Source organism: Esox lucius, chromosome 20 (genome assembly GCF_011004845.1).
Source record: "Esox lucius isolate fEsoLuc1 chromosome 20, fEsoLuc1.pri, whole genome shotgun sequence".
NCBI classification, from domain to species: Eukaryota; Metazoa; Chordata; class Actinopteri; order Esociformes; family Esocidae; genus Esox; species Esox lucius.
Genome location: NC_047588.1, coordinates 22,649,330 through 22,674,326, shown reverse-complemented (window position 1 = coordinate 22,674,326; position 24,997 = coordinate 22,649,330). Strand labels below are relative to the sequence as shown.

The 24,997-nt window shown below is 40.0% G+C and overlaps 1 protein-coding gene across 3 annotated transcripts in view; it reads right to left on the bottom strand.

The window, feature by feature from the left end:
• Positions 1-24,997, bottom strand: part of grik2 (glutamate receptor, ionotropic, kainate 2) — a 330,777-nt gene that overhangs the window by 137,955 nt on the left and 167,825 nt on the right. For all 3 annotated transcript variants that reach the window (XM_013139315.4, XM_020041428.2, XM_020041429.2), the window contains exon 8: positions 6,235-6,378. In XM_013139315.4, the coding sequence (XP_012994769.2) occupies positions 6,235-6,378 (144 nt within the window). The remainder of the gene's footprint in view (positions 1-6,234; positions 6,379-24,997) is intronic.

Sequence of the window (24,997 nt, the reverse complement as noted above, 5' to 3'; positions counted from 1 at the left end):
GGGAAAAACATCCAGTATGCAGCCTTCCTGTGGGCGAAAATGCCTTGTTGATGCTAGAGGTCAGAGGAGAATGGGCCAACTGATTCAAGCTGATAGAAGAGCAACTTTGACTGAAATAACCACTTGTTACAACCGAGGTATGAAGCAAAGTATTTGTGAAGCCACAACACGCACAACCTTGAGGCGGATGGGCTACAACAGCAGAAGACCCCACCGGGTACCACTCATCTCCACTACAAATAGGAAAAAGAGGCTACAATTTGCACGAGCTCACCAAAATTGGACAGTTGAAGACTGGAAGAATATTGCCTGGTCTGATGAGTCTCGATTTCTGTTGAGACATTCAGATGGTAGTGTCAGAATTTGGCATAAACAGAATGAGAACATGGATCTATCATGCCTTGTTACCACTGAGCAGGCTGGTGGTGGTGGTGTAATGGTGTGGGGGATGTTTTCTTGGCACACTTTAGGCGCTTTAGTGCCAATTGGGCATTGTTTAAATGCCACAGCCTACCTGAGCATTGTATCTGACCATGTCCATCCCTTTATGACCACCATGTACACATCCTCTGATGGCTACTTCCAGCAGGATAATGCACCATGTCACAAAGCTTGAATCATTTCAAATTGGTTTCTTGAACATGACAATGAGTTCACTGTACTGAAATGGCCCCCACAGTCACCAGATCTCAACCCAATAGAGCATTTTTGGGATGTGGTGGAACGGGAGCCTCGTGCCCAGGATGTGCATCCCACAAATCTCCAACAACTGCAAGATGCTATCCTATCAATATGGGCCAACATTTCTAAAGAATGCTTTCAGCACCGTGTTGAAACAATGCCACGTAGAATTAAGGCAGTTCTGAAGGCGAAAGGGGGTCAAACACAGTATTAGTATGGTGTTCCTAATAATCCTTTAGGTGAGTGTACATACCTACACTAGGGGTGTAACGATTCATTTTAACCACGATTCGATTCGTATCACGATTTGTGGTTGTCGATACGATTCAAGGCCGATAATGGTTTATTTAGAACGATACGATCCGAAACGATTCAGTGACTTGAAATCGATTCAGTATCTTTTCAGCCAAAAATTCAACCCTTTTGACTGAAATAAATACCTGGATACTGGACAGTGCAGGTGAATTTTCCTAGATTCCTGTTGTTTCTTGTAAGGGAATCAGGTATCAATTAATTATGGATATAAACAAACAAGTAAACAACAATTAATGGCAAATGCATTCACATTTTATTTGAACAAAGTGCAACCAACACTTTAGGTTGAATTAACAGGAAGTTAAAATGTTCTGCTCTCATTTTCAATATTCAATACATTTTCAATAAAAGTACAGTAAGTGCAACCAACATTTCAACAGTAGGTTTACCTGCTACTTTTGCTGTTGTTTTTCAACATAAAAATACTACTATATTAATATCAAAAATAAAGTGTAACCAACATTTCTTCAGGTTGAATTAACAGTAGGTTTACCTGCTACTTTTGCTGTTGTTTTTCAACTTAGAAATAATACAAATACAGCATTAATATCAAAAATGAAGTGCAACCAACACTTTCCACACACTGGACCGCAATGGTGGCTTGATCATTTCTCGCTCGTCGGCTTCTTCTCTGCCATCTGCCATGCTATGTTTTGTTGTCTTTGCGCTGCTGCTGGCCCGGGGCGATGACGTCACGGATAGGCAGACTGAATCGAGCAACGTTTATCGCCTTTATCATTAAAAGTGCTAAGAAAAAACATTCCTATAAAGTCTGACGTGCTTACATCCAATGGGTTATTTCCTAGTATCGATCAGAGGTGGGGGACTCGAGTCACATGACTTGACTCGAGTCACATGACTTGACTCGAGTCTGACTCGAGTCACAATTTTCAGGACTTGTGACTTGCTTGATTAAAGTATGAAAATGACTTGACTTGACTTTGACTTGAGAACAAGTTACTTGAGACTTGACTTGAAGTGGAAGACTCGACAATTACTTGAACTTATAATAAACAAACAGCAATAAAATGATGTTATATGTTGTGACATCAGCAGCACTAATCAGCGTATGTGCCTTTAACGCTGCACAATTCAAACCGCGCCAAACATGGCAGACAGTAACGTTAGTCGAGCTCCACAAATAGTATCGTTTGGATACAAGGACTTTTAACTGGACCGTCATGTCATGTCATCATGTCATCATCTACCGCTTATCCGGGGCCGGGTCGCGGGGGCAGCAGTCTAAGCAGGGATGCCCAGACTTCCCTCTCCCCAGACACTTCCTCCCGCTCTTCCGGGGGGACAGCGAGGCGTTCCCAGGCCAGCCGGGAGACATAGTCCCTCCAGCGTGTCCTAGGTCTTCCCCGGGGTCTCCTCCCGGTGGGACAGGACCGGAACACCTTCCCAGGAAGGCGTTCCGGAGGCATCCGAAACAGATGCCCAAGCCACCTCAGCTAACCCCTCTCGATGTGGAGGAGCAGCAGCTCTACTCTGAGCTCCTCCCGGGTGACCGAGCTTCTCACCCTATCTCTAAGGGATCACCCAGCCACCCTGCGGAGAAAGCTCATTTCGGCCGCCTGTATCTTGTCCTTTCAGACCATAGGTGAGAGTAAGCTCATGACCATAGGTGAGAGTAGGAACGTAGATTGACTGGTAAATCGAGAGCTTCGCCTTGCGGCTCAGCTCTTTCTTCATACATCGACTGCATTACTGCAGAAGCTGCACCGATCCGTCTGTCAATCTCCCGTGTGACTAAAAAAAGATTTGCCAGATGCAAAATATGCAACAACGTCAAATTTCATTCGTCATTTTAAGAACCACAAGAAAAGGTAAGAAAGTAATCTCAGTTTCACTAAGATCTATAACGATTAAGTAATGAATTAATCTTTTGTTTGTCATAATTTGGCCTTGGTTGCATATTTTATTTTATTTTTTCTTGTTAGAAATGTGACCATTATCATTACAGAATACATCTGGTAAATAGAGTGTTTGTGGACTGCGTGTGGAAACTAAAAAGCATTGTGCTTACACCATAACAGTTAACTTTACTGCATGAAAGGCTAACATGGAGACGCCGATGTGATTACTAGCACCTAAACATTTCGAAGAGGTTTTTTTTTTTTACTCATACAGACCAGAATAATTACAGCGTAATTACATATTAGGCAGTTTTTCAGTCACAATAATTAATTTATAAGGTTGTTATTATTAGCCCTTATTACATGTATTGGCTGAATTCCAGTGCAGAATGCGTGTTATTTCTTGATAACAGACCGTTGAAAACAGCGCGTTGCTATGGACGCAGCAGGATTCTAACCAGAGACGGAACGGACTATTTTCTTTAGAGGAAGCAATACAATCGTTTTTAAATCCATAAATTCCTTTTGAAATCAATATTTTGTGTGAAATTATAGATTTATTTGGTAGGTAGCCATGTAATAAGCGGGATAAGGTATAGCGAGGCGGTTGTTATAGCGAATACAACCCCTTCAGGCTGATTCAAGATCCCTCTGCTTCGTCCCCCAAAAAAATTGTACCGTGGAGGAGAAAAATATTTGATTTTGAAATCGAGCTTCGCACCGAGCGCACGTCAGAAACAGAGGACAGTGTGTGTGTGTTCATCTCTTTAGTACTGTGACTTGACTTAAGGACTCGACTTGACTTGCTTAGGGTGAACCCTTGACTTGACTTGACTTGCTTGATTTATCTGAACTGTGACTTGAGACTTGACTCGAGACATGATGGTTAAGACTTGAGACTTGCTTGGACTTGACCATGTGTGACTTGTCCCCAACTCTGGTATCGATACAATCGATTGATTACATTTTAAAACGATGTTAGATCGATATATGTCGTCCGGAAGGCCAACTTGCTGAGCACAGATCGATGTAGTTGGATCATAGGAATATTAATCGATACATCGATGTAGTAGATGGATCGTTACACCCCTAACCTACACGTAACCTTAGATCGCAAGATGCAGGCCTTTTAAATGTACCTAGAATCTCTAAACAAACAGCCGGAGGCAGGGTCTTCTCTCATAGAGCTCCACTACTGTGTAATGGTTTGCCAATTAAGAGTCACTGGCTTGTTGTTGTCTCTCTGTTGCGCACTTGTGCAATTGGGTTGTACTCTGCTGGCAAAATTCAGCCCTCATTCAGGGTTGTTGCGGTTGGTGGGTGTCCCTTTGGATGATGCTTGGCAATGTAGGTGGATTGATTTCTTGCCTGTTGGGCCCTGTCCGGGGCCTCCCCCAGATAGGGCCAGAGTGTCACTGGAACCCCTGTCTCAGCTCCAAGGTCTTACGCTGCTATATTAATGTGCTGGAGGAGTAGGGTCAGTTCTCCCTCTTGTAGATCTAAGGAACGCATTTTCAAAACTTTCTCTGTCTCCTGCCATTTTTAATTTAGGAAGACATGAGGTCCTGGCCCACACCTGAGGAGTACCAGGCTTGAAAGACCTGTTGCTGTCCCCGTCCAAAGTCCTCCTGGTTGTGTTGCAGATCAAGACAATACCTGACATTTTCAGCTTCCACTGTGCTGACACCTCCCATCTGGTCATGCTTCCGACCTGGACTAATTTTAAATCTGGACTCAGCCCACATGCACATGCATTTATTAATTATTACAATTTGTACTCTGAATATGTTCACCCGGCAAAGCCAGAAGAGGACTGGTCACCCCTCTGAGCCTGGGTCCTCTATTGGTTTTTTCCTAAATTTCGGCCTTCTTAGGGAGTTTTTCCTAGCCACTGAAATTCAACACTACTGTTGTTTGCTCCTTGGGGTTTAAGGCTGGGTGTTTTGTAAAAGCACTTTGTGACAATTGCTGATGTAAAAAGGGCTTTATAAATACATTTGATTGATTGATCACCAATTGTGGGTTCGATTACAGGCTCAAAATGGACAGAAACAAATAACTTTTTCTGAAAATCAGTCTATTTTTGTTGTGAGAAATGAAGGCTATTACATGTGAGAAATTGCCAAGAAACTGAAGATCTCCTACAATGTTTTATACTACTCCCTTCACAGAACAGAACAACCTGGCGCTAACCAGAATAGAAAAAGTAGTAGGAAGCCCTGGTGAACAACTGAGCAAGAAGACAAATACTAATGTCTAATTTAAGAAACAGACAACGCACAGGTCCTCAATTGGCAGCTTCATTAAATATCACACACAAAACACCAGTTTCAACTTCAATAGTGAAGGGGCGTCTCCAGGACGCTTTTTTCCAATTTTCCTCTGTCCAATGTCTGTGTTCTTATGCCCAACTTAATCTTTTCTTCTTATTGGCCAGTCTAAGATATTGCTTTTTCTTTGCAACTCTTCCTAGAAAGCCAGCATCCTGGAGTCGCCTCTTTTATCAGCGGTTTTCAGCTGTGCTACTCCATTCACACCAAACATCACCACATCCTCCGCCCCCAACTGGCAGTAGTGTGAGGCTTAGGGCTTATTTCCATTACCATACATTTTTCGAGACATATCGAAGAAGACTCGAGAAGCTAGATTATTTTGTCTTGGAAACTTGCAAAAATCGATAGCTCGAGACAGCACCTTCCAAGTTAGTGTCCCCAACATATTTGTTCCAGAACCCCTAGAACTGTTTCTATTTGCTGTGCAGTGTGCCCGCATAATCGCTAAATTTTCCCTCAAATGATTTCCACAATCCTGCATGGTATGTCAAGAACATGCCAGATTAAATTTGAACGCTATGTAAATGATTATGCAAACTAAGATAAATCTACGTAGCCTTTTATTCTCTGTCTCGTAATGTAAATAAGCCCTTAGCAGAGTTCTGATAATATCTCACAGAGCAAACAGAACAAAGTAGCTGCTTTACAGGTCCTAAATATATCCTGTGCCTGATCTTTAAACGCCTGACTAACTGACAAGGAGGTGTGAAATAACCGTCCTAGTTTCCTGAATCTCTCCTGCATACTAAGGAATAATTAGCCCAGATTAAGATAATTTAAGACCTACTCTGTAGGGAAATGAAAACAGATAGACAGGTTTCACATAAATATCGTTTCTGCTCTTGGAGGAGTATGAATATTCATACAGTAATATACATAAAGCCTTTCGGTGTCTCTTCTTTAAAAAATAATAAAAATATTTTTTTCTAAACCCTGTCTGTGTGTGTTTTTGAATCTCTCTCTCTCGCTCTCTCTCTCTCTTGTCTCTTCCACTGTCCTCTTCTGTCTCTCTAATGGTCTGGTGTCTAATATGTAGTAATATGTACCTCTTTGATGAGGGCCATGAATCTGTTCCCAAAACGCCAGGGTTTATGTCTGTTGCACTGTAGGGAGCTGACAGTGATCTGCTGAGACTGCTGCACTGCCACGGCCACCACATGCACTGCATCGTACATTAGCGCGGCGTCCGTCTGCAACACAAGAGACATGTATAATTTCAACATTTCATGACAGTAAAGATGCCTACCTCACAGCATCAGACATGAACACAGAGCCTGTACAACAGAAAGACTATCATCCCTGCATGAGAAATCATCACATACTGTATCATTAGGTCACACACAATATATGTAATTAAATTACATAAGTGGCATATTTCATCACACAAACACAATGGCACAACAACAATTCAAAATATAACCAACTTTCTTTTTAGAACAGCCGAAACAATTTGCCAACATCACTATCAACATCTCAAAATATTCCCATAACACCAATACCGAACCACATTCAATGGAAGGTCTGCATCCTATAATTTTGGTGGAAATTTAACAAGTCTGTGTTGTATCCTAGTCTCCTACCATATCTCATAAAAGAAAGGGCTATTTTTGTATTTAATCTAGCCATGGTTTATATCTACAGCTCACACTTCATTATACAACTGTCAATATACTTAATATGACAGACAACTTAAATCTCTGAAAACTGGTTTCCCAAATTACTGCCATTTCTCTCTGATAGTTGCTCTGATATTAGTGTCTTACTGCACTTCAAGAAGCAGATAATATTAGAAAGGATTTAGCTGCAGATGACAAGAACTGGGTTCTTTCCAAACTGCACTCTTTTTGCTATTTAGAGGAGCCGAATGCTGTGGTAGCCCATGCAGAAAGACAAGTTGGATTAAGGAATACAATTGTGTGATATTATTAATCTCTATTTTTAAAAGGTGTTAATAAAAAAGGGAGAGAGCATCTAACTGCTGCATGGTGGGTGAGACTGTGGAGGCAGAGGTGCCAAATAGGGATTGGGGGTGGTTTGGTCACCAGCTGCATAGTAACAGTTTGAGTCATTCCCTGAGGGGTGAAGAGGGTGAGTGGTGGAGGAGGATATACTGTAGGAAAGAGGACCGTTCTGTGCTTTCTATCCACACTGGCTGAAATATTTCCTAGGGAGAAGTGTTTGGCACCTGTCACCTACAGTGTATAGATAGTGGATAACAAAGTGGGCTGGCTGGCATGGGCAAATAAACAGCTTGGTTTACATTGAATATGCCAGTTACTACAGTCACTGTAATTTTCACCATGGTGAAATAGTGTTGGCTGGCAAGTGGATGGTTCCTACCCCCATCATCTGGGATTAAATTGCCCTTTGGGAATGCAAATTACACATGTAGAATAACACTTTTTTGGCTACTACATGATTTAATTGGTGTTACTTCATAGTTTTGATGTGTTTTGCTATTATTCTACAATGTGGAAACTAATAAAAATATATCTGAGTATTAACCGTACCTATATGCAGTTAGGTCCAGAATTATTTGGATTTGCAATTATCATGATGTTGGCTCTGTACGTCACCATAATGGATTTGAAATGAAACAACTGAGATGCAATAGAAGTGCAGACTTTCAGCTTTAATTCAAGGTGTTGAACACCTTGTATGGCCATTCTTGATGCCAAAATGTGTTAACTTTGGTACTATTCTCAGTTGTATAGTGCAGTTTTTCAAAACTGTTAGTAGAAAATTCCAAGCTCATCATATTTGTAATGCATTAAAACTTGCATAAAGCTTTCATTTGGTTTCTAAACATCTTTCACCACAAGATCAGTGATTCAACCACCAAGTTTTGGATGAAATACAATGAGTACATGTGTTAAATCATCAAAACATAACATAGTGCAATTCTTTCAGTTTATTCATTGTAACAACACGTAAGTCCAAGACCAAATAATGTCAGACGTGTTTCAAAATCACTCTTTGAAGTGCTAAAGGCAATCTGTTACAGTTAATTTCACTTTTCACATTTTGATTAGAAATGAAACAACCAAGATGCAATTGAAGTGCAGACTTTCAGCAGTAATTCAAGTGGTTGAACATAAAAATATCATATGAAACGTTTAGGAATTGCAACCATTTTCATACACGGTCCCCTTATTTCAGGGGCTGAAATATAATTGGACATATTAAGACAACCATAAATAGAATTAGAAATAGAATGTTCATTTTTAATACTTTGTCAAGATTCCTTTGCAGGCAATGTCTGCTTGAAGTCTGGAACACATGGACATCACCAAACACTGGATTTCCTCCATGTATGCCCATGCCATCACACTGCCTCCACCGTGTTCAACAGACGATGTGTTATGCTTCAGATCATGCGCCTTTCCAAGCCTTCACCATACTTTTCTTTTCCCATCATTCTGTTACAGGTTGATCTTGGTTTCATCTGTACAAAGAATGCTGTTCCAGAACTAGGCTGGCTTTTTTTGGCGAAGTCTAATCTGGCCTTTCTATTCTTAAGGCTTATCAATGGTTTGAACATTGTGGTGAACCCTCTATTTGCTCATGTGAAGTCTTCTCTTCATGGTAGACTTGTATAATGATATGCCTCCTGGACTTTTCTTCACTTGGCTGGATGTTGTGAAGGGGATTTTCTTAACCATGGAAAGGATCCTACGATCATCCACCACTGTTGTCTTCCGTGGACATCCAGGTCTTTTTGTGTTGCAGAGCTCACTAGTGCCTTCTTTTTTTCTCTGAATGTACCAAACTGTTGATTTGGCCACTCCTAATGGTTTTGCTATCTCTCTGAAGGATATTTTTTTCAGACTAAGGATGGCTTATTTCACTTGGATTGAGAGCTCCTTTGACCACATGTTGTGGGAACACAGCAACAGCTTCCAAATGCGAATGCCACACCTGGAATCAACTCCAGACCTTTTACCATCTTAAATGATGAAGAAATAACGAAGGAATAGCCCACAACTGCCCATGAAACAGCTTTTGAGTCAATTGTCCAATTACTTTTCGTCCCTTGAAAAAGAGGAGGCTACATATTAAAGAGCTGTCATTCCTAAACCCTTCCTCCAATTTGGATGTGAATAGCCTCAACTTAAAGCTGAGAGACTGCACCTTTAGCCCATATTCATTACTTAACTGTAACTTGAATATATTTTGGTAAACAGCCAAAATAACAAAACTTGTGTCAGTGTCCAATTATTTACAGACCTAACTTTATAAACTGCATTTGCCGGAGAATATACCTTTTGGAAAACTCCTCACCCAAACGACAATGTTCTCTTTACTGACGTTAGTTATTTGTGCCAACGTGACCATTAATATGACTTACTTGCTACTACGTTAGCTAGACAGCTAGCTACCTCTAATATTAGCTTGTAGGCTTAACTTCAACAGGTGACTTTCTGCTAAAGTTGACTGATAAAAGAGTTCAATAATAGCTATATAAACATAACTGACCCAGCAGTGCAATATCATGACTGGTCCACAAGGCTGTGCTGGTAGCTTTTGAGCTCATGGGGCTTCTCATTCTTTGAATGAGATCTGTATGCTTGTTTCAATTATTGTGTCCCCTTCCTTGTTAATCTGAATATTGTGAACATATCCTTCCACTGGATATTGCAATCCCTCAATTGCATATTGCAATGCCTCGATCTGGAGGATATCGCGGAGGTATTACTCCAAAAAGAATCACTTACACTGACCGGAAATATGCTACTCATCCCCTCCGTGCTTGACTGTTCAAAAAATATGTTTTTGAAAACACTGTAATGCCGATTGTGTCATTTACTACATGAGTTTCTGAGACCTTAATGTCTTCAAGCAATCATCTGTAAAAAGGTTTGCTGGTGGAAACGGTTTTAATAATGTAAACCTGTGTATTAGCTGCACCCATGTACATGTTTTAACCGCTGTGGTTGAAAATGTTTACAAAATCCGTATATAAGCCGTGGCTTAGAAACGGGAAATTACGGTATAACGGAAACATAATTTCCTATGCTATTGGTTGCATTTATTATTTTCTGTTTTTTGAAGAGGCTTCGTTTATAGAAGCAACAAGTTCTGATACAATGTTTCAACAAAATATCTGAATTGGGCAGAGTTTAAAAGCAGCCAACGTAACCTGCTATTTTGGTAAATGTAGCATTAAATAAAATGATATGGGTAAAGTCTCTTGTAGCCTAACAGGATCCTAGAAAATGTATTTAAAAATACCTACATCCAAAATATCCTAAAAGAAAAAACGTTATGCATTTCAACACGTTTGATCAAGCAGATTCAAGCAGATTGACTGGAGCTGAGTGAAGAGACAGAAAAAATTGGTAGTTCATTCCAAAATTAGCTAACAAACATACAGTGCAAATCCATTTTTAGATTAATTGTTTTAAGCAACATCTTACCACAGAATTGGCAAACCATGCATGTCTAACTCCCTGGCCAATGTAGCAACACTTTTTTTTATTCAATTCTAATGTTAAAATGACAAATTCAACGGTTATTTAAAAAATAAAGAAAAAGTGAGAAAAGACAGGAAGGGTTGGGGGGTGGTGTTTTGTGTGAATTTTGTCAGCAGATGCTTGAGTGCCTTTCTCTCTTTTCCCTGGTGGTATGCTTGCCTCTGAAGAACCCGTCAGGCAGCAAGTCTTGCAAATGATTTAGAAACACAGCTACTTCACTCTATAAACATCTCATTAAAATCAATTATGTCACTCCTGAATGAAATTAAAGCTAAACGCTTTAAAAGCAGGCTTTTCCCTTGTGTCAGCCAATATGAACATTACCCTTGACGCTGTCTATTTTTCTGCCTCAACTCCTATCCCCTCATCTCTCCAATGCTCCCTGACTCATCCTCTATCTCTCTCTCTCTGAAAAAAACTCAGATCACTTTCACACAATTTGACTCTGTTTAAATAGAACTTTGGTGGCCATTTTGCAGCATATAAAATATATCTGGTTGCTGTTGAGGATCTAGTCTCAGAAAAATGCTTGAAGCAAAAAAATTATTCTTGCTGTTAATGGAGAAAAGGGCTTACATAGAGTACAAGTATGGTATGTTCTTTTGAAGAACGATGCAGACGCCGATGGTCAAACTATTAATTACTTAAAATGTCTAATGTCCCAAATGCATAATGATAGGCCTTCAGTTGTAGTGCATGGAGGATATACGTCCACCCATGCCAAACTTTTCTGATCCAATCCCTCTCTCTCGTGTCTTTTCCTCTGTTTAAGTTCTAGCTTCCTGCCTAGTGCTGGAACAGCATTCTTTGGACAGATGAAACGAAGATCAACCTGTACCACAATGATGAGGTTTGAATAGGCTCATGATCTGAAGCATACCACATCATCTAGTGTTTATTGATGATGTGACAGAAGACAGAAGCAGTCTGATGAATTCAGAAGTGTATAAGGATATATTGTCTGCTCAGTTTCAGCCAAATTCAGTGATTGGACGCACTTCACTTTACAGATGGACAATGACCCAAAACATACTGCTAAAGCAACCCAGCAGTTTTTTAAGGCAAAGAAGTGGAATATTCTGCAACGGCTGAGTCAATCACCTGATATCAACCCGATTGAGTATGCATTTCACTTGCTGAAGACAAAACTTAAGTCAGAAAGACCAACTTAAAAACAACAACTGAAGATGCAGTAAAGGCCTGCCAAAGCATCACAAAGGAGGAAACCCAGTGTTTGGTGATGTCCATATGTTCCAGACTTCAAGCAGACATTGCCTGCAAAGGAATCTTGACAAAGTATTAAAAATGAACATTCTATTTCTAATTCTATTTATGATTGTTTTAATATGTCCAATTACATTTGAGCCCCTGAAATAAGGGGACTGTGCATGAAAATGGTTGCAATTCCTAAACGTTTCATATTATATTTTTTGTTCAACCCCTTGAATTACTGCTGAAAGTCTGCACTTCAATTGCATCTTGGTTGTTTCATTTCTAATCCATTGTTGAGGCGTACAAAGACAAAATTATGAAAATTGCGTCAGTGTCCAAATATTTCTGGACTTAACTGTATACATTGATCACACTTGATTATGGGACAGAAATAATAGAAATTATTTTCTTAAAATCATGATGGTTAATGAAAAGTGAAATTAACTGTAACAGATTACTTTTAGCACTTCAAAGAGTGATTTTGAAATGCGTCTGACATTATTTGGTCTTGGACTTACGTGTTGTTACAATGAATAAACTGAAAGAATTGCACTATGTTATGTTTTGATGATTTAACACATGTACTCATTGTATTTCATCCAAAACTTGTGGTTGAATCACTGATCTTGTGGTGAAAGATGTTTAGAAACCAAATGAAAGCAAAATAATTTTGTTTTGCATGCTTTAATGGTTTACAAATATGATCAGCTTGGAATTTTCTTCTAATAGTTTTGAAACACAGTTTTGAGACAATATACATTTTTCGAGAGAAGTGGTAGCCAACTTGCACCAGCTAACTTTCCCTACCCAGAAGTTCTTCATGCTCACATTATCACCAAAATACATTTCAGAAATTCTATTTAACAATCTTTTGTATAAATCCTTTACCAAATGTACCTTTATGATCCAGATAAAATAATAGTAGTTAAGAAAATATGGTTCACTTCTGACTATCTATACTAACTCATGTTATTCATAAAATAAATGTGGCATGGACTAAGGCTAGACAAATCTGCTTCTATTTCTGTAGAAGAATAAATAAAAATGGTGTAACCATGTAGGAACACTAATGGTACTAGCCAAGATTTTTCACTGAGCCTGTTGATGGAAAAAGAAACCCATGATGCTTTGCAAGCTATTGACATTAACAAAAATCCTCAGGAGCAAACAAACTTGATTCTGGTCAACTGGCTAGTGCCGATCCACTCATCTCTAGAGCTCCAATGCAAGTTTAACCTTTCGTAGGGGTTAATCGGGAAGTTACAGCCGACGTCTCTAAGTTATTCCAGAAGTTACCTCGGTAAGCCAGTTACTTTGCTTCATAGTATACCCCTCTGGTGTGTGTGTGGTGACAAAAAAAAAACAGTCCGAGGTCGGATGATGAAAATAGGGCGGAGGAAGCTAGTAGGCCGGTGACATGGAACGCTGAAGCCGCAATGGGCCAGAGTGGGGAACCGGTACAGATGGAGACGTGACAATGCCCTTCCAAAATATCCCCAAGAGCCACAAGAAAAATAATATATCAGTTAAATGCCAACACAAACATAAGATCTGGAGATCTGCAGACCTACCTTGCTGCATCTCAGGCTACTGTGTATGCCTCAACAATAAGAACACTGGATCGAAATGGCATTCCTATTGCTAGGAAGAAGCCTCTGCTGTCAAAAAAATAAACAAACTACCCATCTTAACCTTGAAAGAGACAACCTGGACAAATATTTCTGGAAGTCCATTCTCTGGAGAGACGAGTCCAAAACTAACCCTTTTGGACAGCATCTAAACTGTTATGTTTGGTGAAAACCCTACACTGCCTAACACCAAAAATAAACAGTGAGTCATTGTGGTGAGAATGTGATGATCTGGGGATGCTTTTCCTTCTCTGGACCTGGTCAACTGTACATCATCAAAGGAAACAGGAATTCTAAAGTATACCAGGAAATCAGGCTGGCAGCAGTAAGCTGGAGAACAATTTTAAAATGTTGTCATACATTGCCAATTATGATGCTATACTTCTCATTTGGTCTAGCTTGCTACCTGCTCATGAGCTTGTTACATAAAGTTACTGAAATGTGTTACTGCGTATAATGCTTTGATGTACAAAGGGGGCTAACTAATTTGCAATCTACTACTAATTGTGCCAGTGCCGAAGCAGTCAACTGTGTCTAGCCTGAATAATATCCGACCTGTCACACTCAGCCCCACGATCATGAAGTGCCTCGGACGACTAGTTCTGGCCCACCTTAAGTCCTGGCTCCCCCTAAAACTGGATCCCTACCACTTTGCCTAACTTTCCACAAGGCTGCGTGCTGAGCCTCCTGCTGTACTCCCTCTTCACCCACAACTGCATTCCTGTACACAGTACCAACACCAATGTCAAGTTTGCAGAAAACACTGCAGTGTCAGCCTACAGGGAGGTCAAGCGCCTCGCGGCATGGTGCCCTGACAACAAACTGACCCTAAACGCAAAGAAAACTAAGGAGCTCATTGAGAATTACAGGAAGTCTAAATGCTGCAGTCACGCCCCAGTTTTCATTGATGGCACTGTGGTGGAGCGTGTCCAGCTTCAAATTCCTGGATGTTCACAGCTCCGAGGACCTCTCCTGGACCCTCAACACCTCAGCCCTGGTCAAAAAGGCGCAGCAGAGCCTGTACTTTTTGAGGAGGCTGAAGAAGGCCCGCCTTTCCTCCAAGATCCTTGTGAACTCTGTGACCCATCATACCATACCCCCCCACCACTCAGGGACTCCCTTTGAAATACTGAACTCTTGACACTGCCTTGCAAAGGTCATTTACAGTTGTATATACAGGTAAGTGTCTACCTCGGGAACCTCACCGCTGCTTTCCTTGCATTTCAGTTGCACATGCCACCTCGCAGCTTCTACTTGCCTTCATTGCAAACTTATAATTGCCATCGTACTTGCATTTTTCAGTTGTTACATATACATCTACCTCTGGACCTTATTGCTGTTATCTATGCTATCTTACTCCTTCAATTTGTCTTGATCGCACATTTAGAAAGTCATTTAGAATTGCCATTTATCCCACTTGTAACATACACTATACTAACACTTGTAAATGTTCTGCCCTCCTCTATTTGCCTTAATTGCACATTTAGTATTGCCATTTGTACTGCATTTGCCTTCTTTGCACATCTATATATTCCACTTGAATTACACATATACTTAATACTTGTAAATGTTCTTCCCTCTTCTATTTGCACTTCTGGTTAGATGATAACTGCATTTCGTTGTTGTGTACTTGTACTTGATCGATAAAAATAAAGTTGAATCTAATCTAATTATCTTTGAAGCAACTAAAGGTAGGTTTTTGTTATGTGCAACTTTTAAGACTTTTTATTGTTTATTACTGTCAGAGACAAGCTAAGTCAGCGTGAGGGTCTATTCCTACAGGTCAATAAATAGAAAAGACGTATTGCAACAGCTTCTAACAGAAATGTCATAAAAAACATAAAAATATGTAGTAAACAGAAAAATTACAAATATTATAATACATCTGTTAAAATACCACATGTTGGCTACTGTTGCCTATTATCAACCAAGTCAATGATAGGTTAATGTTCTAAAAGAGGTTTTCGTTTTATGATACGTATGTATCACTCACGTGTAATCCCAACAATCTCTGAAACATTATTCCAATGCTTCAGTTTTTTAAATGTTATCTCTGTATGAAGCCAGAGATGCATCATAAACGATGGGGAAACCGGACACCGCAATAACAAGTTTCTCGTCCAAGTTTTAAGACAGCGAGTAGAAAAGAGAAAGGACAGATGCAGAGAACATCTGTCATTGGTAGTCGACAAATTCCGTCACTACTCGCATCCTGGAAATGAGCATACTGTGTAACTTTTCTCAACTCACTGTCGCTGACGCTGGGAGATTTAATCTCTAATTGAATCTCTATCCATCCTCTGTCATTGGAAATTGTTGGGAGCGTGCCTCTTTGTAGCGCTAGCGAGCGGGCTGTGTGCACGTAGAGCCAGTGACTAACCTGCTCCATCGAGTGAATCGCTCCATCTGCATTAGCTAGCTAATTTGTTGTGATGGCGAGTGGGGCTGAAGATGCTCAGTCCTAAGCTACTAACATTAATGCTACTACTCTTTTTAAGAAACCTAACTCAAGAAGTCAGGTGTGGGACTAATTCAGGTTTCGCTCAGATGTAGACAAGAAAGCAATTAATATCTGTAAGAACTGCGGGAAATGTGCGCTAGCCAAGGGGGGAAAAACGTAATGTATTTAAACACTTGCAGACAACCCACCCCAACCTGTCAACTTTACTAAAAGAGAAAGGAGGTTGGTAAGTTAGTTATCTATGTTTTTGTACTTGATCGTTTAACAATAGGTTACTGCGAATGGCTTAGCTAGCTATGCTGGCTAGTTAGACTAACGTCTGATGTTACAGTATAGTAATGTTGAATGTAGTCTTGTAAGAGGCAGGATTCTACACAGCCAAAAAAGGAAGTAATGTTTTTGGCCCTAAATGTCTTTAGTTGCTATGGCAGTATATTTAGTGTCATATTTTTTCTACTTGATAATACGCCACTTTACTTTGAATAGTTGAATACACTTTATCATACATTATGACTAGGGATGGGCATTTTTGTCAATTTCTTATTTCGATCATTGATAGGTCTCAAAAAACGAGTACTCGGGGGGCGGGGCTTGTTTGGGGGCGGGGCTTATTCGGGGGAGGGGCGGGGCGTGTCCGTCATGGAGACAATGATCACAATTTAATATTTTAGCAATATTTTGGATTACATTAGCACTTTCTGATAAACCAAAATGTTATTTTACAATGTACACATTGTATTAGCTATATTGTCTGTCAGTGAAGAAGCAGTCGTTTCATATAGAGCTTCTATTCTTCTTGTGATTGTCTTGCGCGATGGGACATTATACGTTCAAAGTAATCCATCAGATCTTTAAACCCTGCTCCTTCGACGAAACGAATGGGCAGCAAATCCTTTGCTATCATTACGGTAATAAGTTGTGTCATCTTTTCACCTCTGGCTGCGCTGCATTTCTGTCTCACGGTAAAAGATGCGATGCTCGTCTGAGTTGTGTCTTTGGTGGTATCGGAAGACATTTTATGTACAAATACTAGATGATAACGCGTTGTACTTGTGGTAGATTTGTGTGACAGCTTGGCGCTGCATATTTTGCACTGAACTGTTTTTTCATCTATTTTTTTCAAGTGAAGCCAGACATCACTACGTGACTTTGAAGCCATTTTCTCTGTTTTTCGGTTTGGACTTTGGACCGCGCTCTGACACCGCTAACCAATCAGAGCTCAAGGTGCCGCCCAAAATGCTGCTATAACCAATCAGGGAAAAATTTTTTTTTTTTTTTTATGATCGATCGTCGCAGTCACGTTCGAGTACAAGTGAGATCGAGTACTGTGTCCATCCCTAATTATGACTATCAGAATCAAATCTGTACCACTCCCAAAGATGGAGTCTACTGTTTCTGAGATCTGTTGCTGCCTTCAACTCAGCCATCAGCAACTGTATTCTGGTAGGTACACTTACGAATTCTATATGTGCACAATAACAATGATAATATGTCAAATTCCTGGATGAACATAGCGACTACACTGAACAACAATACATATAATAGATGAGAAGTGTTTTATGTTTTATGAGCTGAAAATAAAATCCCAGAGACATTAATAACATATCTTTGTTCAGTTTTCCAAGTAAGCTGTTTGAATGGTTTGCATTGGGTAGTAAGTTTTATGGATTATGACATGTGTATGTAGCATCTAAAATGATCATACTGATCACACACCACCATTCCAGATGCTCTGATGTCCATTTAGGTACTTTAAGTGGGCATTAGAATATTCCTTTGCATGTACCATTCATAAGCATATTACACTAATATGTGTCTATTATACTCAATGCTTCAACCATACTGTTCATTCTCCCCATCCTACTCATTCAAAATGGATACTAGTTTAAATTTCTTTATGTATATTACTGCCTTACTTGCCCTATCTATAATATTCAATACTACTACTAATATTGCTGCTAGTTTACAGTACTCATGTTAAACTGCTGCTATGTACAGTGTAATGTACATTTAACTCACAAAATTTAGTACACCCCTCACATTTTTGTAAATATTTGATTATATATTTTCACATGACTGAAAAGATGACACTTTGCTACAATATAAAGTAAATAACAACTTTATATGCGCTATCCTCTTGATATATTTTTTGCTGTGTGTAAAAAGATTTTGTTCTTAATTCTTACTACACAGTTGTAGTGTGCTAAAAAGTCCAGCTCTCATCATGCAGTTTTGGTTATAACGAGTCACAGCTGTGCTGTTTCAACTTCGTGCTAATTTCTGAGCTGGTGCTTTTGGGGCATTTAGCAACTACGTGAATCATTGAGATGAATATGTCGGTAGTTGTTTCTGTTATTTTGTCCACCTCCTTAGTTGTTAAGCCAAAGCCTTGTTAGCCAGCAGTAATCAATTAATGTTCTTCATGTTTACTTAACCTAATGGCCAAATTTTTTCACTCATATTTGTACTTATTTGTAATTATTTTCTATTTTATATAAATCAGAGACTGGGCAGTTACTTTAAATGACTTCTCCTGAGGACCTACATAGTCCCCGCAAGGACCATGATGAGAATGGACTTACAGCTCTGGTAGGTTAGTCAATGTACTCTGTACCACCTTGATTTCCCAATAGCCAGCCTAATAATTCTGTTAAATTTACCAACCCACAATAACAAACATAACCAGAACAATTTCATGATTAATTAAGCTCACAGTCTTATTGGGTTTGGACTAGACGCAAGAAGTGGAGAGAACAGAGTTGTAGATAAAAGTAGAAAGAAAGGAGGGATTGACAGATTTCTGCTCCTGCTGAGCTTGTTACCTCGGTAAGTAGGGTGTAATCATGGTATCTAAAGGACACAAACCAGCACACGTAAATCCTTGTGTGTACAAAAACACTCCAATTGCATATTCAACACCAAGAATCAATTTTGTGAGATACAGAGATGGGGCATATTGGGAGAAAGACAGGAAACAGAGGAGGGAGGGATGGGAAAGTGTCAGGCTGATTTAGGCATGAGTTTGAGGGGAGGAAAAATGAGGAGACTGAGACTCTGGGCTGCAGCTTTGGCTGGTGAAAGCCAGATTTTAATTTGAGAGGCTTGAGTGCCAGAGGCCCCTCAGGGGACCTACACATCACATTACATTACAGTGCAGACAAAACACAAACACCATCACCCAGTGACCAGCCCAACCTCGAAATTAAAGATAACCATGCCAGAACACATCATCGTCATCTTCATCCAGCCCACTGCAGCCTTAAATTCCCCTCGTTCTCCAGCATTAATGAATTTAATTGAGGTGATAAGTGATTTTTATATTTCCTTTAGTTTTGCTGTCGTCATTTTCTTTAATAGTAGGGCTTCAGATTTTGGAAAAGTACAATCACAGTCAAACATTTGGGTTTTTTCAATATATAGTTTTACACATTCCCCCATTTCAGGGCACATTAATATAATGTCCAAATAACACTTACATAGTATGTTTAGTATTTGGTTGCGTATACTTTCATGCAAAAACTGCTGAAAATCTAAGACCTATTGACATCACCAGACTGTTTCAAAATGCATACTTGCATTCTCCCATTCTTTCAAGTGTTTTCTTCTCAGGTCCAACACATTGCCACAATCACACCTTAGATTTAGTCCTGTCACGAGAAATAGATATTGTAGATCTAATAATTTCCCCCCAAAATCCTGGATTATCGGATCACTGTCTTATTACATTTACCGTTAAAACAAGAAATCCACTTGCTCCGCAAACAATGACTTTCAAAAGCCGTACTATAAATTCTCGGACTACAAATAAATTCCTTGATATTCTTACAAGTTAGCTCATTAACGACAGAGTAAATAAATCTGTAAACGATCAAATCGAGGATCTAAACTCAACACTGCGAAATACATTAGACACAGTTGCACCACTAAAAACTAAAGAAATACGCAACAAGAAACTTTCTCCCTGGTACAAAGACAATACTAGAGCACTTAAGCAAGCCTCCGGAAAATTGGAGCGAAAGTGGCGCTCCACCAAGTTGGAAGTATTTAGACCAGCCTGGATAGACAGTACACTACAAAACCAAAAATCACTCACGTCTGCTCGATCAGCTTATTTCTCCAACCTGATTGAGGTGAACAAAAACAATCCAAAATTTCTCTTTGATACAGTTGCAAAGTTAACAAAAAAACAAAGCTCCACAAGTGAAGTGGGTCTTCACTTTAGTTGTAATGAATACATGAACTACTTTGATGAAAAGATCATCACCATTAGAAAACAAATAACTGACTCCTCCTTAAATAGATATGGTCCTCAAAATCTCAGTTGTCCTAAAAAATTCCTGAACCTCCCTGACCAGGTGTCAATGGGGACACTTGAATTTACTAATTTGTAATGAGTTCTAAACCCACAAACTCTCAGCTAGACCCGATTCCAACAAAATTACTTAAGGAGCTATTTCCTGTGCTAGGTCAGCCAATGCTGAACATAATAAATTGCTCCCTTTCCTCCGGATGTGTACCAAACTCACAACAAATAGCGGAAATTAAGCCTCTTTTAAAAATCTAATGGAATTTAATCTGGATCCCGACATATTAAACAATATTAAACAATTATAGGCCAATATCGAACCTCCCGTTCCTCTCAAAAATCTTAGAAAAATGTGTTTCCCAACAACTGAATGCCTTCCTAAAGACAAATAACATTTATGAAATACTCCAGTCCGGTTTCAGATCCCATCATAGTACTGAGACTGCACTCGTGAAGGTAACAAATGACCTTCTAATGGCCTCGGACAAAGGTTCCGCATCCGTCCTTTTGCTTCTTGATCTTAGTGCTGCTTCTGACACTATTGATCACTCCTTTCTCTTAGAGAGACTAGAAACCCATATTGGGCTATGTGGATATCCTTTTAAATCTGATTTATCTGAAAGATATCCGTTTGTTAGTGTGGATGGCATATCCTCTGACAAGTCAAAGGTATGCTTTGGTGTTCCTCAAGGCTCGGTTCTGGGCCCATTAATGTTCTCACTATATATGCTCCCTCTGGGCAATGTAATCCGAAATCACAATGTAAACTTTCACTGTTACGCTGATGACACACAGTTATATATTTCAATGAAGCATGGAGAAGCCCCTAAATTAGCTACTTTGGAAGCATGCATTTCAGATATTAGGAAGTGGATGACAGAGAATTTCTTGCTCTTAAACTCAAGGAAAACATAAATGCTCGTTTTAAGACCCAAGAAACAAATAGCGTTGTTAGCAGATCTCACTGTGGACCTCGACGGCTGCATGGTCGTATCCCAAAAAACTGTATAAAACCTTGGTGTTACCCTTGACCCTGACCTCTCCTTTGAAGAACATATAAAATATGTCTCAAGAGTTACTTATTTTCATCTTCAAAACATTCCAAAAATTAGAAACTTTCTATCAAAAACTGATGCAGAAAAATGTATCCATGCTTTCGTTACTTCTAGACTAGATTAATGCAATGCTCTTCTCTCTGGTTATCCAGACAAATTAATAAATAAACTTCAATTAGTGCTGCACACGGCTGCTAGAATCCTAACTAGAACAAAGAAATGTGAACACATTACTCCTGTACTAGCGTCCTTACACTGGCTACCTGTTAGGGTTAAGGCTGATTTTACTCTTAACCTATAAATCAATACATGGACCTGCTCCTACTTACCTTGCTGAAATGATCCAGCCATACATACCTACACGTAACCTACGATCGCAAGATGCAGGCCTTTTAATTGTACCTAGAATTTCTAAACAAACAGCTGGCGGCAGGGACTTTTCTCATAGAGCTCCACTCCTGTCGAATGATCTGCCAATTAAGGTTAGAAATGCAAACTCAGTGCAAACTTTCAAGTGTCTACTAAAAACATATCTCTACAGCACGGTTTATAATTAGGTGTAGCCTGGCCCGGGGGCGTGAAGGTGCCCAGTAGGCTTGATACTGTACACGCTTTCTGTCTTGTCAGGTGGGCTCTCGTCGCCACTGGGATGCCCTCCCTCCAATGCCTTTTGGGGGAAGAGTCACTGGCTTGTTGTTTTCTCTCTGTTGCGCACTTGTGCAATTGGGCTGTACGCTGCTGGCAATACTCGGCCCTCTTTCAGGGGGTTTGCGGTTGGTGGGTGTCCCTTTGGTTGATGCCTGGCAATGTGGGTGGATTGATTTCTTGCCTGTTGGGCCCTGTCCGGGGCCTCTCCCGGGTAGGGCCACAGTGTCGCCCCCCCCAAACCCCCCCGTCTCAGTTCCAAGGTGTTACGCAGCTATATTATTGTGCTGGGGGATATGAGGAATGCACTTTCTAACTTTTCTCAGTCTCCTCCAGTTATACATTTCAGGAGGAGATGAGGTCCTGGTCCACACCTGCGGAGTGTCTAGAATCAAATAGACTCTGGATTTAGCCCAGAGACATTTATTTATTATTCTAATTGGACTCTTAATATCTCACCCGGCACAGCCAGAAGAGGACTGGTCACCCCACCCTGAGCCTGGGTCCTCTCTAGGTTTCTTCCTAAAATTCGGCCTTCTTAGGGAGTTTTTCCTAGCCACTGAAATCCAACACTACTGTTGTTTGCTCCTTGGGGTTTAACTGCTGTTGTAAAAAGGGCTTTATAAATAAATTTGATTGATTGATTGATTCTTCTGAGAACGCCCAAAAGAGCATACTGTTTAGAATGTGGTGATGCAGAAACACTTACAAATCATTACACTTGATACATACTTTTGTTGGCAGTGTTTCTCTATTCTGCAAAGCTTCTAGTGTTTCCCTTGCCAGCGAATGAGGCTTTTATGAATTATGTTGCCATTGCATAAGAGAAATATGCTAAATGAAAACTAACTTTAACAACAATGAATATTGTCATCAGATTGTATAAAAAAGATACAATTAGGAAAGTACATTGGGGAGAACAAGTATTTGATTTGACTGCCGATTATGCTGGTTTTCCTACTTACAAAGCATGTAGAAGTCTGTAAAATCCCAGAAATCACATTGTATGATTTTTAAATAATAAAATTGGGATTTTATTGCATGACATACGTATTTGATCACCTACCAACCAGTAAGAATTCCGGCTCTCACAGACCTGTTAGTTTTTCTTTAAGAAGCCCTCCTTTTCTCCACTCATTACCTGTATTAACTGCACCTGTTTGAACTCGTTACCTGTATAAAAGACACCTGTCCACACACTCAATCAAACAAACTCCAACCTCTCCACAATGGCCAAGACCAGAGAGCTGTGTAAGGACATCAGGGATAAAATTGTAGACCTGCACAAGGCTGGGATGGGCTACAGGACAATAGGTAAGCAGCTTGGTGAGAAGGCAACAACTGTTGGCGCAATTATTAGAAAAGGGAAGATGTTCAAGATGACGGTCAATCTCCCTCGGTCTGGGGCTCCATGCAAGATCTCACCTCGTGAGGCATCAATGATCATGAGGAAGGTGAGGGATCAACCCAGAACTAAACGGCAGGACCTGGTCAATGACCTGAAGAGAGCTGGGACCACAGTCTCAAAGAAAAGCATTAGTAACACACTACGCGGTCATGGATTAAAATCCTGCAGCGCACGCAAGGTCCCCCTGTTCATGTCAGCGCATATTCAGGCCCGTCTGAAGTTTGCCAATGACCATCTGGAGGATCCAGAGGAGGAATAGGAGAAGGTCATGTGGTCTGATGAGACAAAAATAGAGCTTTTTGGTCTAAACTCCACTCGCCGTGTTGGATGGAAGAAGAAGGATGAGTACAACTCAAGAACACCATCCCAACTGTGAAGCATAGATGTGGTAAACATCATTCTCTGGGGATGCTTTTTCTGCAAAGGAGACAGGACGACTGCACCATATTGAGGGGAGGATAGATGGGGCCATGTATCACGAGATCTTGGCCAACAACCTTCTTCCCTCAGTAAGTGCATTGAAGATGGGTCGTGGCTGGGTCTTCCACCATGACAACGACTCGAAACACACAGCCAGGGCAACTAAGGAGTGGCTCCGTAAGAAGCATCTCAAGGTCCTGGAGTGGCCTAGCCAGTCTCCAGACCTGAACCCAATAGAAAATGTTTGGAGGGGTGCTGAAAGTCTGTATTGCCCAGCGACAGCCTCGAACCCTGAAGGATTTGGAGAAGGTCTGTATGGAGGAGTGGGCCAAAATACCTGCTGCAGTGTGTGCAAACCTGGTCAAGAACTACAGGAAATGTATGATCTCTGTAATTGCAAACAAAGGTTTCTGTACCAAATATTAAGTTCTTCTTTTCTGATGTATCAAATACTTATGTCATGCAATAAAATGCAAATTAATTATTTAAATTCAAGATTTTTGTTTTTGATTCTGTCTTTCACAGTTGAAGAGTACCTATGATAAAAAAATGTGACTTCTACATGCTATGTAAGTGGGAAAACCTGCATAATCGGCAGTCAAATCAAATACTTGTTCTCCCCACTGTACTTTCCTAATTGTATCTTTTTTTTTTCTTATGTATACATGAACCTATAAATGATGATACAAACCAGATATTAAAGATGTGCTCCCGCTTTCTATTTTCTACCATCTCTACACCCGAGGCAAAAGTTACATGCTGCAAGCAGGATAATGACATTTCCCGCCGAAGAAGTTGTTCACATCTCAAGCTATCCACCCTCAGTAAGGCTGCATTTATATCACTGGTGGTTGCCACAATCCAGAGGATCTCCAACTGGATATAGGCAAGCAATAGTCATGAGTTCATTTGAAAGCAGTAAGGGTTTTCTGTAATCTCAAATTCGATCTGTTCACGATTGCCTGCCATGAGGATAAATTGTTTCTGTTTTCAATGATTCAAAGTTTTCCAATTTATCAAATCAAAAATCTTATTACAGCCATACAAATTAAAAATGCATGTCAAAGAAATTAGAATTTAGTTTAGATTGCATCAGTTAAATACTCTGCTCAAAAAAAATAAGTGAACATGTAATCATCACAGTATAACACAAAGTCAATTAAACTTCAGGGATATCATTCTGTCGAGTTAGGGACACTG